Source organism: Chiloscyllium plagiosum, unplaced genomic scaffold (genome assembly GCF_037043375.1).
Source record: "Chiloscyllium plagiosum isolate Xiang-an unplaced genomic scaffold, Cpla_swu_hap1 HiC_scaffold_43, whole genome shotgun sequence".
In the NCBI taxonomy this organism is placed as follows: domain Eukaryota; kingdom Metazoa; phylum Chordata; class Chondrichthyes; order Orectolobiformes; family Hemiscylliidae; genus Chiloscyllium; species Chiloscyllium plagiosum.
Genome location: NW_028270181.1, coordinates 7,508,005 through 7,525,580, shown reverse-complemented (window position 1 = coordinate 7,525,580; position 17,576 = coordinate 7,508,005). Strand labels below are relative to the sequence as shown.

Below are 17,576 nucleotides of genomic sequence, written 5' to 3'. Positions count from 1 at the left end.
TACTGTACTCAAAAAGAACGGCTACCCAATGAATACAGTCCACCGATTTCTCAGCAACAAACCCCAACAAGCAGACAAAACACATCCAGAAACCCTAGCCACTCTCCCGTACATCAAAGACATCTTAGAAATGACTACCAGACTACTCAGACCTCTTGGCATCATGGTAGCCCATAAACCCACCCACACACTAAAACAGCAGCTAATGAACTTGAAAGACCCTATACAGACAATAAGCAAAATTAATGTCATTTACAAAATACCGTGCAAGAACTGTAACAAACACTACATTGGACAAACAGGCAGAAAACTGGGATACATGAACATCAACTAGCCACAGAATGACATGACCCACTCTCACTAGTATCCTTACATACAGTTAAGGAAGGACAGCACTTTGACTGGGACAACACATCCATCCTAGGACAAGCCAAACAAAGACATGCACAGGAATTCCTAGAAGCATGGCATTCAAACCGGATATGTAGTCTCCTCTACATCGGGGAGACAGGTCTCCAACTTGCAGGTCGTTTCAGACAACATCTCTGGGTCACCTGCATCAACCAACCCCACTGCCCCATGGCTGAACATTTTAACTCCCCCTCCAACTCCACCAATGTCCTGGGCCTCCTCCATTGCCAAACCCTAACCACATGATGCCTGGAGGATGAACGCCTCAACTTCTGCCTTAGGACACTGCAACCACACGGGATCAATGTGGATTTCACCAGTTTCTTCATTTCCTCTCCCCCCACCTTATCCCAGTCCGAACCCTCCAACTTGGCAACTTAACCTATCCTGCCTGTCGATCTTCCTTCCTTCCCACCCATCTGCTCTACCCTCTCCTCCGACCTATCATTTCTGTCCCCACCTTCATCTACCTATTGCATTCCCAGCTGCCTTCCACCCAGCCCCAATACCCCCCTTCTCATTTATCTCTCAGCCCCCCTGGCCCACAAGGCTCATTCCTGATGAAGGGCTTGTGGCCAAAATGTCAACTCTCCTGCTCCTCGGATGCTGGCTGACTGGCTGTGCTTTTCCAGCACCACACACTTGTCCCCAGGCTATTGTTGTGGGGCTGTAGGTTTGAATCACACCATAGAATAAAGTAAAATTTGAGTTTAATACAATATAAATTTAAAAGTTAGTCTAATGATGAGTATGTAACCATTTCAATCCTTGTAAAAATGTGTCTGGTTCATGACAATACTTCGGGGAAGGAGATCTGGCTTCCATATGACTGCAGACCCACAACAACCTGGTCAGCTCTTAATAGCCCTCTGAAATGGCCTTGAGAGCCAATCAGTTCAAGGGCAAGTAGACATGGGCAGTGATTACCAACATTTCCATGCATGCCAACATATGTTACTTCCAAGAAGTGTTTAAAATAAAGTCCCAGTGTCCTTTGGGTGACCCCTTTAACATTGGGACTGCACTGCAGGATCTCACTAGCAGCAAAATCTCTCAAATATGTTGAAGTAAAGAGTGGTGGATACCTAACAACAAATACTTAAAAATAAAACCGAGTCTGTATCAATTAAGAGAAAAAAATGTTAAACAACTTCAAGAAAATTTAAAATTGGGCTTTATATTGCATTGTCTGAAAAAAGTCAGCGGTGAGCTGGAGGAGTCAATGATAATTGGTGTTAGAAACATATCTTGTTTTTAAAACAAAAACAGTTCAGGTATCTCTTCATGACTTCAAATGAACCATTGTCCACAATCCTTTAAGCGTGGAGCCTAAGAAGTATCCATCTATTTTAGTGATTGGCCGAAAGATAAATATTGCTTTGGACACTGGGTCTAAGATTCCTGGTCTTCACAAATGACACCACAGGCTCTTTGCTATTCAGCTGATACTGTGGGAGTGTCATGGAGTCATAGAGTTATATAGCACAGAAACAGACCCCTCGGTCCAACTCATTCATGCTGACCAGATATCCTAAACTGACCTCATCCCACTTATAGAGTCATAGAGATGTACAGCATGGAAACAGACCCTTCGGTCCAACCTGTCCATGCCGACCAGATATCCCAACCCAATCTAGTCCCACCTGCCAGCATCCGGCCCATATCCCTCTAAATCATGTTCACTTCTGAGGAAGAATCACTGGACCCGAAAGGTTAACTCTGATTTCTCTTGATAGATGCTGCCAGACTTGCTGAGCTTTTCCTGTAATTTCTGTTTTTGTTTGTTCTAAACACTTTACGTACCTATCCAGATGCCCCTTAAATGTCGTAATTGTAGCCACCTCCACCACTTGCTGTAGCAACTCATTCCATACACGCACCACCCTCTGTATGAAAAGGTTTCCTCTCAGGTCCCTTTTAAATCTATTACCTTATGCCCTGTAATTGTGGACTCCCCTACCCTAGGATAAAGTCCTTGGCTATTTACCCTATCCATGCCTCTCATGATTTTATAAATCTCTTTTGGCTTTTTGGGATTATTTGGCAAAACTTGGTGGATCTGCTGGTCTTTTATTGCTTGTTAGTTTTGTACATTCCACTGAGATGAGTGAGGTGGTGAAAAACCCATTCAGAATTTGGAGACACAGGGCAAGTGAGTTTATTAAATAAAGTTAGTCAAGAGGTTGCTAACTTTCTGGCTTTTTTATTTTATTCATTCACGGGATATAGTACTGTTGGCATTTATTGCCCAATGCTAATTGCTCAGAGGGCAGTTAAAAGCCAGCTACATTGTTGTGGTCTGGAGTCACATGTAGGCCAGACCAAGATGGCAGGTTTCTCTCCCTGAAAGACATTAGTGAACCAGATGGATTTTTCTAACTGTCAACAATGGTTTCATGCTTATCATTAGACTCTTTTTTCCAGACTTTTTATTGAATTCCAATTTTGTTAACTGCCCTGGTGGAATTTGAACCAATCAGGTCCCCAGACATTAGCTTGGTGTATGACTTAATGGTAGGCTGATGGGGTGTGAATGAGTGACAGAAAGAGAGGGTGTAAAATAGAGAGAATATATATATATATATATATATATATATATATATATTTAGAAAAGTATTTATTCATCCATTTCAATTTCAAACTGTGTACTTTCTGCAGTTTGCCTTCCCAGGTACACTTGTGGCTATGTGTATTGTTACCCAGCATTCCACCATATTCACAGCTCGGCTCTGGTTGAGAAGCTCCAGGAAGAATTCCGAAATCACCTGACCCGCTCCATCGGATATGAGGGGCTGCTGAGGATCCGATACACACAGGGTGAGAGTGAGGGACAGACACACACAGGGAGAGAGTGAGGGCCCGATACACACAGGGAGCAGAGAGTGAGGGACAGACACACACGGGGAGAGAGTGAGGGTCCGTTACACACAGGGAGCAGAGAGTGAGGGTCAGACACACACAGGGAGCAGAGAGTTTGGGTCAGACACACACAGGGAGCAGAGAGTGAGGGTCCGATACACACGTGGAGCAGAGAGTGAAGGTCCAAAATACACAGGGAACTGAGAGTGAGGGTCCGATATACACAGGGTGAGAGTGAGGGACAGACACACATGTGGAGAGAGTGAAGGTCCAATACACACAGGGAGCAGAGAGTGAGGGTCCGTTACACACAGGGAGCAGAGAGTGAGGGTCAGACACACACAGGAAGCAGAGAGTGAGGGTCCGATACACATGTGGAGCAGAGAGTGAAGGTCCAAAATACACAGGGAACTGAGAGTGAGGGTCCGATATACACAGGGAACTGAGAGTGAACATCCGATATACACAGGGTGAGAGTGAGGGACAGACACACATGTGGAGAGAGTGAGGGTCCGATACACACAGGGAGCAGAGAGTGAGGGTCAGACACACACAGGGAGCAGAGAGTGAGGGTCCGATACACACAGGGAGCAGAGAGTGAGGGTCCGATACGCACAGGGAGCAGAGAGTGAGGGTCCGATACACACAGACGGGCAGACAGTGGTGGTCAGATACACACAGGGAGCAGAAGAGTGATCCTGATATGACTTAGACCTGAAGGGAATAGACATTGAGTCACTGCATTACAGACATTCAGCCCATTACATCCATGCTGTCTCTCTCTGTTGAGCAATCCAGTCAATTTCCATCACCAAATGTTCATTCTCAAAGGCCCAGGCACATACACTTGACGGAACTGTCCATCCTGGCTGCCTGTCCTCTCCTCCTTGTGTATAAGACCATAAGATATAGGGAGCAGAATTAGGCCATTCAGCCCATCAGGTCTGCACCACCAATCAATTGTGGCTGTTTCTCAGCCGCATCGTCCTGCCTTCTCCCTGTAACCTTTGACCCCCTTACTAATCAAGAGCCTATCTACCTCTGTTTTAAATACACTCAATGACTTGACCTGCACAGCCCTCTGTGGTAATGAGTTCCACTGATCGTCACCCTCTGGCTGAAGAAATTCCTCCTCATCTCAGTTCTAAAAGATTATCCCTTTACTGTGAGACTGTGCCGTTGGGTCCTAGTCTCTCCTACTAGAAACATTTTTTCCACGTCCATGCTATCCAGGCCTCTGAGTGTTCTAGGTTTCAATCAGATCCTCTCCATCCTTCTAAACTCCATTGAGTACAGACCCAATGTCCTCAACTGCGCTTCATATGGCAAAAGCATATGTATAGAGAAAGCAGAGTTTATATTTCAAGTCCAATGAACCCTTCTTCAGAAATGTCATATGACAAGCCCTTCATCCCTTGGATTGTTCTTGTAAACCTCCTCTGGGCCCACTCCAATGCCAGAATGTCCTTCATTCTGTACAGGGCCCAAACTGTTCACAGTATTTTAAATACAAATTCCAAGTCTGTGTATGAGTCTGGGTGTCCCTAGAGAAGAGGCCATACTGTAATACAAGGGGCTGCACAATACTAATGAGTGTTGGTCATTGATCCCGTCAACATGTTTGACATGGTTTTGTTTCCTGTGATACATTTAAAAATCCAAATTGACCTTCCTCACATGGTTCTCCCCTAAAAAAGATGGGCAGGTTCTGTTCTCCTGATTGCGATTGGTGCCACAGTCACTTATATAGAGCAATCAAAGAATACCATTGATCACGGCAACCATGATTTCAAATTTCTGACTTTGTTTTTGATTAGGCCTCATGCTGGACACTTTCTATGGCAACTCATTCCTACAGACAACACAGATGTTATCCTTGCCCTATGTTCGTCCCCAGGCGGAGTTTGCCTTTCAGATGATGATCGATGGAGCTGTGACTGAGAGCTCACTAGTGGTCTTCCAGTCCTCTCTACTCTACACTTCATGCCAAGGTAGGATGGACCTCTCTCAGCTCTTCCACAAGTTCAGCGCCAACGTTTGCAGGGCAGACTTCGATGGGTCAAGGCAGGTGACCAAGGGAGGGAGTGACCCAATGTGGGCCAACCTCTTTCCCCATAGAGGACCCAAGCAATCGCAGGGAGGTGATGGTGACTTGGCCGAGGTTGGGGCCCTCTCTAAGCTGCCCTAGTAGGAGGCAATGGCCTAGTGACTTGACTACCCAGTCATTTGATTATTAATCGATAGACCCTGATAATGTTCTGGAGATCCAGATACGAACTCTGCCATGGCAGATGGTGGAATTTGAATCTAATTTTAAAAATCTGAAATTAGATGACCATGATGTTGATTGGCAGGAAAAACCCATCTGGTTCCCTAATGTTTTTAGGGAAGGGAACTACTATCCTTACCTGTTCTTGCCTCCATGTGACTCCAGACCCACAGTGATATGGTTGACTCTTAATCGCCCTCTGGGTAATAAGGGATGGACAATAAATGCCAACCTGGCCAGCGATACCCTCATCCTGTGAATGAATAACAAAGCTGCCGGTGCCTCTATTCCCAGTCTTGCTGAGCTGTCAGGTCTAGCCTTGTTTTAAATCGGAGAAGATGTTTTTTTGGTTGCTCAAGTGAAACTGTGGAAGGCCAGCAGAATGCAATATTCTTCTCCTTTTCGTTACCTTAAGTATCTTTTTCTTTAACGGGGCAAGGCCTACAATTGTGGTGGATCCCTAATTGTCCCTGATCTGAGAAGTTTGCTGAAATCACTCCACAGAGGCCGGTATCCTGTCACCGTGGAGAGTCCTTGACATGGGTCCGACTCCCTCAGAGCCAGCCCTCACTGTGACAGGATGTCCGACACTCCTGTTCTCATCTGTCAACCAGGGCTCACTGACTGTACCAGATTAACAGCCCGGCAAAAGTGAGGACTGCAGATGCTGGAGATCAGAGTCTGGATTAGAGGGTGCTAGAAAAAGCACAGCATATCAGGCAGCATCCGAGGAGCAGGAAAATCGACAATTTGGACAAAAGTCCTTCATCAGGAATGAAGCCCCCCAAACAGGGAACCCACATTCTTTGAGGTCTCACTCCGCTTGCTTGTCCATTTCAGAAGGTAGAAAAGAGTCCACTCTGTTGTTGTATGTCTGGAGTCACATGCAGGCCAGACTGGATAAGGGGAGCAGATTATCTTGAAGACAACCAATAATAGTTCCATGGTCATCATCACTGAGATTTTCATTTTCAATTCTGGATTTGTAAACTGAATTGAACTCTACTGGCTGGTGTGGTGGGATTTGAACCCATCATTTGTGTTGGGCCTCTGGGTTAATACAGTCAAAAAGTGTGGTGCTGGGCAAGCCCTTAAGGAACGTCAACTCTCCTGCTCCTCGGATGCTACCTGACTGGCTGTGCTTTTTGACTCTGATCTCCAGCATCTGCAGTCTTGTCTTTCTCCTCTGGGTTAATAGTGCTGTGAAATTACCATTAGACACCCTCTTCCCATGCTCCCAGATCTCTCAGAGCAGTCCGATGAACAGGCCAGAAAAACTGCAGATCTCCAACCCAAGGTCGAAGGGATGTGCTGCTGGAAACAATGGTGTGGACTTTGCCTCTATTATAGAATCATAGCATGATAACTCACAAAGGGAGGCCATTCAGCCCCTCCTGAATGTGCTGACTTTTGGTATCCAATTAGTCCCAGTTTCCTGGTCTTTCCTCAGAGACTTGCAAGTATATCACTGCAGGTATACATCCAGTTAACACCTGAAAGTTACTACTGAATCCAGCAGCCTTTCAAGCAGCACATTCCAAATTGTAAAAGTGCTTCCTCCAACCCCCTCTTTTAAAAACTGTAAAGATTAGGAATGAGGGGAGGCCATTCAACCCCTTTGAACCTGCTCTACCATTCAGTACGATCATGGCTGATCTGGCCTTCCTCATACAAACTTTCCTGCCCTTTCCCCATAACACTTGATTCCCCGACTCATCAAAACCTATCTATCTCAACCTTAAATATTCACAAGGACTCTTCTCCCAAGCTCTCTGTGGCAAGGAGTTCCAAAGCCTCTCAACTCTCTGTGAGAAGAAATGTCTCCTCATCTGAGTCTTAAATTGGTGCCCCTTTATTGTGGCCTTAGACGCTCCAATGATGTTTTAGAAAATCCACGTCCTCCGGTGGCTGAAGGGTCAGTGGCTATTTTGAGCACCTCAAGCAAATCTCCCTTTAACCCTTTTGGTTTTAAGGAGAACAACCCCAGTTGTATTGCACCTTCAGATATTTCTCTATCATGGGCCTACCTCCTCACCTCAACTCCTTTTCCTTCCCTTACTACCCCGATAAAGTATTGGGGAGTCAACCATTAAAAGGCTCCATTTTAAATCTCCATCTTGCAATAATAATTTGTCTCTTAAGTTTAAAATGAAAGTCACAGTGACCATGAGAGAGAAATATAAGTAATGTGAGACTCTTGGCACAACTTTGTGTAGTTCAGCTTTCCCAGGCACAGCAAATGAATAGAATACTGAGAAATATTTAGCTTTATCTGCTTTGATACAAGATGAGGAAGAAAATCAACAGCTTTGTTTTAGATGTGTGAGAACCAGACTAAAATGTACTAATCAACTCATTTTAATTAGGGGAACATTAATTAGAGGTGGAAACATTATGTTGTGGGAAACGAAAAAGTATGAAATTGTTGCGCACGTAAGGACTATAAAATTTGCTACCTTTTTGCTAAAAATCAGAGGTCTCTCAGTAGGCCATCCAGGGATATCTTGATTGATATTCTGGACTATGGACTGGCTGAATTGAAATAAAGTAAGTTTTAATATTGAAAATTTTGTGTGGTCCAAGGCTTACCTTTTCAGTTAACACCCCAACCCAACTCCGTTCTTTTGATGAGGTCTTTGAGAAGCTTGGTCGATTGTGGATGATGTTGTGAGTGTGGTTGTTTTTCAGGTGAACGACGGGTTCGAATCTACACTTACTGCCTTCCGGTTGTCAGCTCCCTCAGTGAGGTTTATGCAGGGGCCAATATGGCTGCCATCACAGGAATTCTTTCAAAAATGGGTAAGATATCATGTCAACTGTGACAATGTAAGAAGTAACCCAAAGAGGATAAGAAAATAGAATTGAATGGACACATCACACACATGGCTTTTCAGCTTGTGGCCTCCCCTCGGTATTTGGAATGATTTCTCCCAGGGTCATGGTCAAGGATATGGGGTAGACCATTTAGGGCTGAGATGAGGAGAAATGTCTTCACCCAGAGAGTTCTGACAAAGAAAGCTGTTCAAGCTAAAGCATTGAAGGTTTTTGAGGAGTTAGGGAAAGTTCTCGGACCAAAGGAATCAAAGGTTATGGGGAGAAAGTGGGACCAGTGGATGATCTGATGAGATTGATACTGAAATGGGGGAGCAGATTTGAAGGGCTGAATAGTCTACCCCTGCTCCCATTTTCTATTTCCTTGCTTCCCATCTTCATTTCCAGTAGTTGAGCCATTGGTATGGTCCATGTGAAGCATTGCAGTGGTTTACCATTGCTGCCTGTAGAATGGCTGACCAGGAGATTCTCCTGCTCTCAGTTGTGTGGGAAAGACAACAATTGACCTGTCTGGGCACATTCCACCTGCACTTTCCATGACTAGCAAGCCCTGGAGAGGGATTGAAACCAGAATGATTTTTGTTACTCATGGGACATAGGCATTGCTCGGTGGGTCAGCATTTATAGCGCAACCCAAATTGCCCAGAGGGCAGTTAAGAGGCAATCACATTGTTGTGGATTTGGAATCACAGGTAGGCGAGAACAGGATGGCAGATTTCCTTCCCCAAAGGACATTAGTGAAGCAGATGGGTTTTTTCCTGATAACTGGCAACTGTTTAATGGCCATCATTTAGACTCTTACTTCCAATTTAAAAAAAAAACAATAAATTCAAATTCCACCATCTTCAATTGTAGAATTTGAACCCAGATCTCAGAACATTCTCTGGGTCTCTGTACCAGTCTAGCAATAATACACTGGATCATCACCTCCCCCAATGAGCTGTCCTTGTCCTTCTAGATGGCAATGGTTATGCATTTGAGAGGTAATACTTGAGTTAAAAGGGTTAAATTTATGAGGTCAAGTCACATAGTCTCAGATTATATTCTCTTGAGTAACTGAGGTGTTTTTGGTTATTGTTATGAGGTGTTTAGTAAATACAAACTATTTCCTCTGATGTCAGAAAACACTTCTTCACATGAAGGATGGTAGAAATCTGGAACCCTCTTCCCTAAATAGTTGAAGTTGAGAAGTTGGGGAAGGGGAGGTCAATTGAAAATGATTTGCTAGGTGAGGGTATCAATGGTGATGGAACTGAAACAGGTAAGATGGAGTAAAGATACAGATCAGCTATCACCTCACTGAATTGTAAGTCGGTTCAAGGAGCTGAATAGACTCCTCCTTTTCTCACCTCCGGCAGCAGGTGGCGATAGTGAGAGGGCACCAAGCAGAGGAGCTCGAGTGGGTGTGCAGGTATTTCCACCAGCAGGGGTAGGAGGTCAGCTGGAATGGTCCAACTGGAAAAATTAGTGTCTTTGAGGGAAGACAATTCATGGGAAGAAGGAGGAGAGAGACAAACAAAACCTCAGACTAATATAAACCACAGTTCATGTAAATACTTATTTAACCTTAATTTCCCCTTATCCTTATAATAAATTGATGCCAGTGAAATGAAGAATTGTTGCTTCATGAACTTTGGGCCATTAGTGTGCTTAGCTCTCATGTTAAAGTCTGATCCTAAGTGAAATGGAGCTAGCGGACAGGATAACCCTAAACCCAACTCAAACCCTAACCCTAATACAGTTCTATTCATGCTTATGATTTGCTGTTTGAATGTTTTGGGTCTGTTGGCTTGGAAAGGACTGTTTTCACAACCATTATCTCATTGGCAAATATATCCAAATTGGGAACCTCAACATCAATTGGCAGTAGACAGCTTGAGATATTTGGGAATGCAGAGTAAAATGCCAGAAGTGGTGAATGAAGCTTGTTCCTGTTAATGGCTCATGACAGTGCAATCTTGGGCACCCCTGGAATAATTGATGAGTGCTGATGGCAGGGATTGGTGTTGATAGGATATCCTGGGATTGAGGTGGGTTGTTAATAACAGAGCAAGGAAAAGGTGGGACCTACAACAGTGTTCAACAACAACCTGTCTTTATACATACGAGGGACCCTGATTTACAAATATCTGACTTACAAAGGCTCATATCTATGAACACCATCCCAATGTGGGGGTGTAATTTTAACAATCCAATGTATGGATGTTGCCTGTACTTACGAACAGCAATCTTGTATTGTCATGCCAATAGATGTGGAGCTGGAAAAACACAGCAGCTCAGATGAAGGATTTTGGCTGGAAATGTTGAATGTCCTGCTCCTCTGATGCTGTGCTTTTCCAGCTCCATATCTATTGATTCTGGCTTCCAGCATCTGCAGTCCTTACTGTCTCCATTGTTTTGTTGTGCAATGTGTTTTGACTGGTGTACAAATTGAATTGAATGAGAACAAAACCCATTTGTGACCCGAGGACCACATGTGTGCCCTTAATGTAGTAAAATGTTGGAAATGCTTACAAGAGTTATCAAACAAAAATAGACTGATCCACGTAAAGAGATATTAAAACTGACAACCTTGAGGCTTGGCAAACGTTGATGGATTTTAAGGAGTTGAGAGGGATTAGGGCAGGTACTCCAAGGCTCAGGCATAGCTGCCATCAATAGAACAATTCAATGGGCCGGAATTATAGAGCAGTAAACATTTCCGGTTTGAGGAGATGATAGAGAAAGGGAGTAGTGAGTCAAGATTAAAGTGGTGCTGGAAAAGCACAGCAGATCAGGCAGCATCCAAGGAGCAGGAAAAATCAACGTTTCGGGCAAAAGCCCTTAGTGAGGCTACAGAAAAATTTGGGAAAGAAAGAATGAAAATTTTAAATTTTAGCTATTGCTGGACCAGGAGCCCATGGAGGCTGGTGAACACAGAAATGCTATTGAATAGCAGGAAACAAAAGGAACAATAGATTAGCACAGTATTGTTGGGAAGAGCAAGGATGAAGTCCTTGTTTTTCAAGGAAATTAGATGGATTTGTATTGCTGGGTGGTAAAGGTTAAAGGTTTATGCCGTGGCTGCTATTACTCAAAGCTATTTCTGAAAGGTAATGAGATTCACTCCTTCAGGCTCATTATGGGTGAGCTGAAAATGTCTTCAAAAGCGGCCAACTCCACATGCCTGGGGTGTCCTCCAGCTTCCTGCAGTCAAAAGATTATAGAAAGCGTTTCTATGTCCTTGTCTGCACATGATCTCTTTCTGTGTTTCCCTGCAGCTGTGGATCGTTCAGTGAGTCTCTGCCTTGCTTCCACCCGCGATGAGCTGATTAAAGTCCTCATTGATGCTCTTGTAGCTTACCGCTCCTCGGCCTGCAGCCCAAAGCAGTCTGCGTTCACCATCCCCCGTAGCCTACAACAACTGCCACTGTACATCCTCGCCCTTTTAAAGCAGGTGAGAGGTCACAGTAACTGTGGGAGGCCTTTCGGCCCTTTCCTATCGTGGTGGTACAGCCTTTTCATGAGACTTAATGACACGACCTCTTCTGTTTAGAAGGACAAGGGCAGCAGATACACGGGAACGCCACCAACTTCAAGTTCCCTTCCAAGTCACTCACCATCCTGCATCAGAAATATATCGTCATTCCTTCAATGTCGTTGGGTCAAGATCTTGGAAGTCTCTCCCTAAGGGTGTTGTGAGTCAATCCACAGCACATGGACTGCAGCAGTTCAAGAAGGCAGCTCACTCCCACCTTCTCAAAGGCAACTAGGGATGGGCAATAAATGCTGGCCAGCCAGCAATGCCCATATATCACAAAATGAATTTAAAAAAAATATAGGGTGCAGTAACAGGGCTCTCTCAAGCCTCTTCCACCATTGAATCATATCTAAGCTTGCTGCTGGGATTTATTGATATTTTCTAATCAACCTATTCAGAGATATTATTACACACCTCAGAGCAGGTGGGACTTGAACCCAGGCCTCCTGGGTCAGAGATAGGGACAGCACAATAATAATACAAGCACATGAGTTTGAATTTTAATGGTAAATGATCAAAGCAAACACTTCCACACTCCGTGAAAGCTAGGGATTCACTCTGAAAGGTGAATGCGTGGTTACTGGTTTATGATGAGAAAAAAGAATAAAAATCAATTTCTGGTCTACGATTTCAAGCTGGAATACTTATCCATAATCCATAATTTATAACTGTCTGAGGTTTGATCTCAGAAACGGGGAAAGAAGAGTAGGAAGGGTTAGGTTTCTCTAATTTAATGAGTTTGTTAAACACACTGTACAGAAAGATGACCAAGACAGGTAATGCTAAATCAGAAATAAAAATCAAACATCCTGGAGAAACTCAGCAGGTCCAGCAGCACCTGTGGAGACAGAAATAGAGATGACACTTCTGAAGAAGAGTCATTTTGAATTTGAAACATTATCTCATGTTTCTCTCTCCACAGATGCTGTCAGACCTGCTGAGTTTCTCCACTTTCTATTTTGAATTCAGATTTCCAGTATCTGCAATATTTTGGGTTTATTAGAGCGACAACTAGGAGCAGAATAAGTTTTCTTTTGGGTGAGCAATGCAAATGAAGATAATGTAATGGATAAAGCACAGTGAGGAACGTGAATGAAGGTTGATACGGGCTAACTGGCTGCAAGGGTCTTGTGTACATTTCTCTGTTTCCATCATGACTTTTCTATTATTCAACTTGCCATCCTCTGCTTTCCCTCTATCGAGTGAATATTAGAACCATCTCTTCAGAACTGCCTATAAATTGCTGAGCTTGTGTCCATCCTGCCAGATTGCAGTCTACACAGTCCCTTTTCCAAGAAATTTATTGGCCTAGGATACTAGGTCACTGAGAAATTATATCCAGGAATTATAGCATTTCATTTAGCTGTGGAAATCAGTTTTGTTTTACTTTATAGAATCTCTAGAGTGCAAAAGGCCATCAGGTCCATATCAACCCTCCAAAGAGCATCCCATCCAGACCTACCCTGTACCTGTAACCCTGCACTTTCCAAGGCTAGCCCACTTAGCCTGCATATCCCTGGACACTATATGGCAATTTAGCATGGTTTAGATCAGAGTGGTGCTGGAAAAGCACAGCAGATCAGACAGCATCCGAGGAGCGGGAAAATCGGCGTTTCGGGCAAAAGTCCTTCATCAGCTAAAATTTAGCATGGCCAATCCACCTAACCTGCGCAGCGTTGGACTGTAGGAGGAAACCCAGAGACGCAGACACGAGTGCAAACTCCACACAGACAGTTGTCTAAGGGTGGGATCAAACCTGGATCCCTGGCAATGTGAGACAGCTGAGCTGACTTTGAGAGTCTTTTTTAGGCCAGGAAGTCTTGATGTTATTTTTTGATAAAGACATTTAATCCTATTTATTCTTTCCTTTGTTCTTTTACATCATGACACCCAATATCAGTTTGGGGGGCATCTGGGAGATTGGGGATGGGGCGTAATGGTGAAGGGGAAGTGGTGTCTCTCACAACAAAACCAGCAAAAATAATAAACATTGGAAATAAAGCAGAGTGTTCCAATGTGAGACAGACAAGACAAGTTGGACCATTTGTATGTTTTGTTGGTTTCTCCTTCTGTGTTGGGAGTTGGGAAGTTTTTTTCAGATGTCTGGGGCTCAGTGTCAGGGAAATGTAGTGTGGCCTGTGTCCTCTGATAAGGATCCCTGACCTGTTACATTCTGTCCTGCAGCCTGCCTTTCAGACCGATGCTGCCATGAGCTTGGATGAGCGGGTTTTCACCATGTTCCAGCTGATGATACAGCCACTGACCGTTGTATTGAGGATGGTCTACCCTGATCTGTACAGGATTGATGATTACCTTAACTCCGAGCCTGCAGATAATGTGAGAGCCTAGGTCACTGTGCAGTGCGATCGGTTCCTTTCCCTCTGTTTCAAACAATCAATGCTAAGAGAGAGATGGAGGCAGTGAGATTAGGTGAATTCTACTTTCTTTTTGATCCCTTTTTGTCTCGCTGACAGGCCTCTATGGAAATGGGCAAGGGGACAATGAAGAAACCAGCCTTGATTCAGCTCATGGCTGAGAATCTCACGCTGCAAGGAGCCTTCTTAATCGATTGCGGTAACGTAAGTCTTAAAACAAAGTGAAAACCCATCAGAAGCCAGAGTAGGCAGATGTGCATTAATCTAGCCTCCAGTCACATCCCAGAAACCACTCAGAACACCCCGATGATAATGTGCAGTGTCGGTTGTTGCGTAGGAAAGTGTGGTACGTCCGGCCAACAATAAACCATGAATCAAAAAGCTGGACAGGGGAATTGTTCCCTCAGGAGTTTGAGTTGCTAGTTCCAGTATCTGACATCTGGGGGGAGAAGCTGCCACTCTGACAGGACTCCCTGGTGGGGGTTGGCATTGGAAGCCACAGGGTGCTCTCTTGCTCTACCGTGAGCCAATGACACACACATCCATGTCTGAGAGTACAAGGCTGCTGTTATAGCTTCACTTGGCAGGGGTAGGCACCCACACTTACCTGTCGAGACTCACTTCTACCCGAAACCCATGTATCTGAGGGGGTTGCTGAAGGGTGACCTGGAGATTCTGGTGATGACCGAGAACACCTCAGACAGTGCATGGGGAGCCGAATGCAAATATTGATGCATTGCTGGTAACTCCATCCTTTTATCCTACATACCCAGAGGAATATAGTGACTCAAAATATTAATGGACAGCAACAGCAGGAAAATAAGGAAAGGCTTCCATTTAATTAGCACCTTTCACCACCTTAGGACATTCACAACACTTTACAGCCAATGCAATACTTTGTGAAACATAGAATCCCTACAGTGCAGCTAGAGGCCATTTAGACGAATGTGTCTGCACTGACCCTCCAAACAGCATCCCACCCACACTCATCCCCACCCCTGCATGTACCATTGCTAATCCACGAAGCCTGCACACCCCGGAACAATTGAACATGGCCAATCCACCCTAACCTGCACATCTTTGGTCTGTGGGAGGAAACTGGGGCACTTGGAGGAAACCCACATAGACATGGGGAGAATGTGCAAACTCCACATATGGGTGGAATCGAACCTTCGTCCCTGGCACTGTAAGGCAGTAGTGCTAACCCCTGAGCCACCCTGAAGAGTGATCTCTAGTACAAACAGCCATAAGGTAATGACCAGATGGTTTGGTTTCTCAGTGTTGGTTTTGGAATTATTATTGGTAAGTGCACTGGGGATCACTCCTCTGCCCCCATTTTACTTTTACGTATTCGTGGGATGTAGGTCTGGAGAAGCTGTAACTGCATGGAAAAGAAATAAGTAAGAGGACATGGAATAAAATGATGCGCACGTGAAGCAACTGTGATGTGAGAAATAGTTAGAGTCCTTCTGCATTGTAATAATTCAATGATTATATTGAATAGCTGAGCTTGATGGACCACATGGTCTAGTCCTGCTCCCATCTCTTCTGCTCTTATTTACAAGTGTTGCTGATTCAGCCGGATGCTGTAGTAGAAGTCGCAGGTAGATAGGATAGTGAAGAAGGCGTTTGGTATGCTTTCCTTTATTGGTCAGAGTACCGAGGACAGGAGTTGGGAGGTCATGTTGCGGCTGCACAGGACATTGGTTAGGTCACTCTTGGAATATTGTGTGCAATTCTGGTCTCCTTCCTATCGGAAAGATGTTGTGGAACTTGAAGCGGTTCAGAAAAGATTTACAAGGATGTTGCCAAGGTTGGAGGATTTGAGTTATAGAGAGAAGCTGAACAGGCTGGGGCTGTTTTCCCTGGAGCGTCGGAGGCTGAGGGGTGACTTTATAGAGATTTACAAAATTATGAGGGGCATGGATAGGATGAATAGACAAAGTCTTTTCCCTGGGGTTGGGGAGTCCAGAACTAGAGGGCATAGGTTTAGTTTGAGAGGGGAAAGATATGAAAGAGACCTAAGGGGCAACTTTTTCACGCAGAGGGTGGTACGTGTATGGAGTGAGCTGCCAGAGGAAGTGGTGGAGGCTGGTACAATTGCAACATTTAAGAGGCATTTGGATGGGTATATGAATAGGAAGGGTTTGGAGGGATATGGACCGTGTGCTGGCAGGTGGGACTAGATTGGGTTGGGATATCTGGTCGGCCTGGACGGGTTGGACCGAAGGGTCTGTTTCCATGCTGTACATCTCTATGATTCTATGATTCTATTGGCTCACCACAGCGTTCTGTGTTCTTCTCTCTCCAGGTTCTGTACATCTGGGTTGGCAGACACTGTAACACCAGCTTCTTGGATGGGGTGTTGGGTGTCAACAACTACACCTCACTCCCAGGGACACTGGTAAGTCTGTCGCTCCTCAGTGTGTCCAAGCTGCATTCTCAGCAAGGCTTTACTGCACTTAAACCTTTGTGCACAGTGCTGGTCCATTGCTGCTATAAAGCAGGATGGGAGAAAGTACGATGGAGGTTTCCCAGAATAACGAGGGAACTGAGAGATTATTCAGGAGAACAGAACAGAGTTTTCTCCAGAAAATGGAAGACTGAGGGAGTGACCCAACTGATGTTACACAGAAGCATACGTATGAACATTTGAATTAAGAGCAGGAGGAGGTTGTTTGGATCCCTGAGTCTACTATGTCATTCAATAGTTCATGGCTGAGCTGATTACTCCACACTCCTGTTTCCACCTTCCCCCTCCCCCGCCTTTGGTGGTGGAAGACTTTGCTTTCACCGCCTTTTGAGGAAGACAGTTCCAAAGACTCTCAACTCTCAGAGATAAAACTTTTCTCATTATCTCTGTCTAAAGCGGACAACCCCTTAAATTGTTTAGCAGTGACCCCTAGTTCTAGACTCTCCCACAAGTGGAAACATCCTCTCCACAGTAACCATGTCAAGACCCTTCAGGATCTTTGCATATTTCAAATCAAGACACCTTTTATTTTTCTAAACTCAAGGCCTAGTGTGTCCAACCTGTTCTCATAAGATAACCTGCCATTCCCGGTATTAGTCTGGTAAACCTTTGCTGATCTACTTCTGATGCACTTACATCTGTCCTTTGAAGATAGAAGCCAACAGTGTGTTGTACTCCAGATGCAGTCTCACACCAGTGTTCTGTATAACTGAAGCAAAAACTTCCATACATTTGCATTCAGTTCCCCTGCTATAAGCAGTAACATCCTGTTAAGTTCACTAATTACTTTCTGTGCCTGTACACTAACCTTTTGCGGTTCATGTATTTAATATTATG

The 17,576-nt window shown here is 44.5% G+C and overlaps 1 protein-coding gene across 3 annotated transcripts in view; it reads left to right on the top strand.

The window, feature by feature from the left end:
- The window catches only part of LOC122541921 (protein transport protein Sec24A-like), a 70,726-nt gene that overhangs the window by 42,342 nt on the left and 10,808 nt on the right, over positions 1–17,576 (top strand). For 2 of the 3 annotated variants that reach the window (XM_087982662.1, XM_087982664.1), the window contains 7 exons: positions 3,070–3,228; positions 5,088–5,261; positions 8,228–8,338; positions 11,632–11,807; positions 14,076–14,228; positions 14,366–14,470; positions 16,578–16,670. In XM_087982662.1, coding sequence (XP_087838788.1) covers positions 3,070–3,228; positions 5,088–5,261; positions 8,228–8,338; positions 11,632–11,807; positions 14,076–14,228; positions 14,366–14,470; positions 16,578–16,670 — 971 coding nt within the window. The remainder of the gene's footprint in view (positions 1–3,069; positions 3,229–5,087; positions 5,262–8,227; positions 8,339–11,631; positions 11,808–14,075; positions 14,229–14,365; positions 14,471–16,577; positions 16,671–17,576) is intronic. The other variant, XM_087982663.1, reaches the window with a different exon arrangement.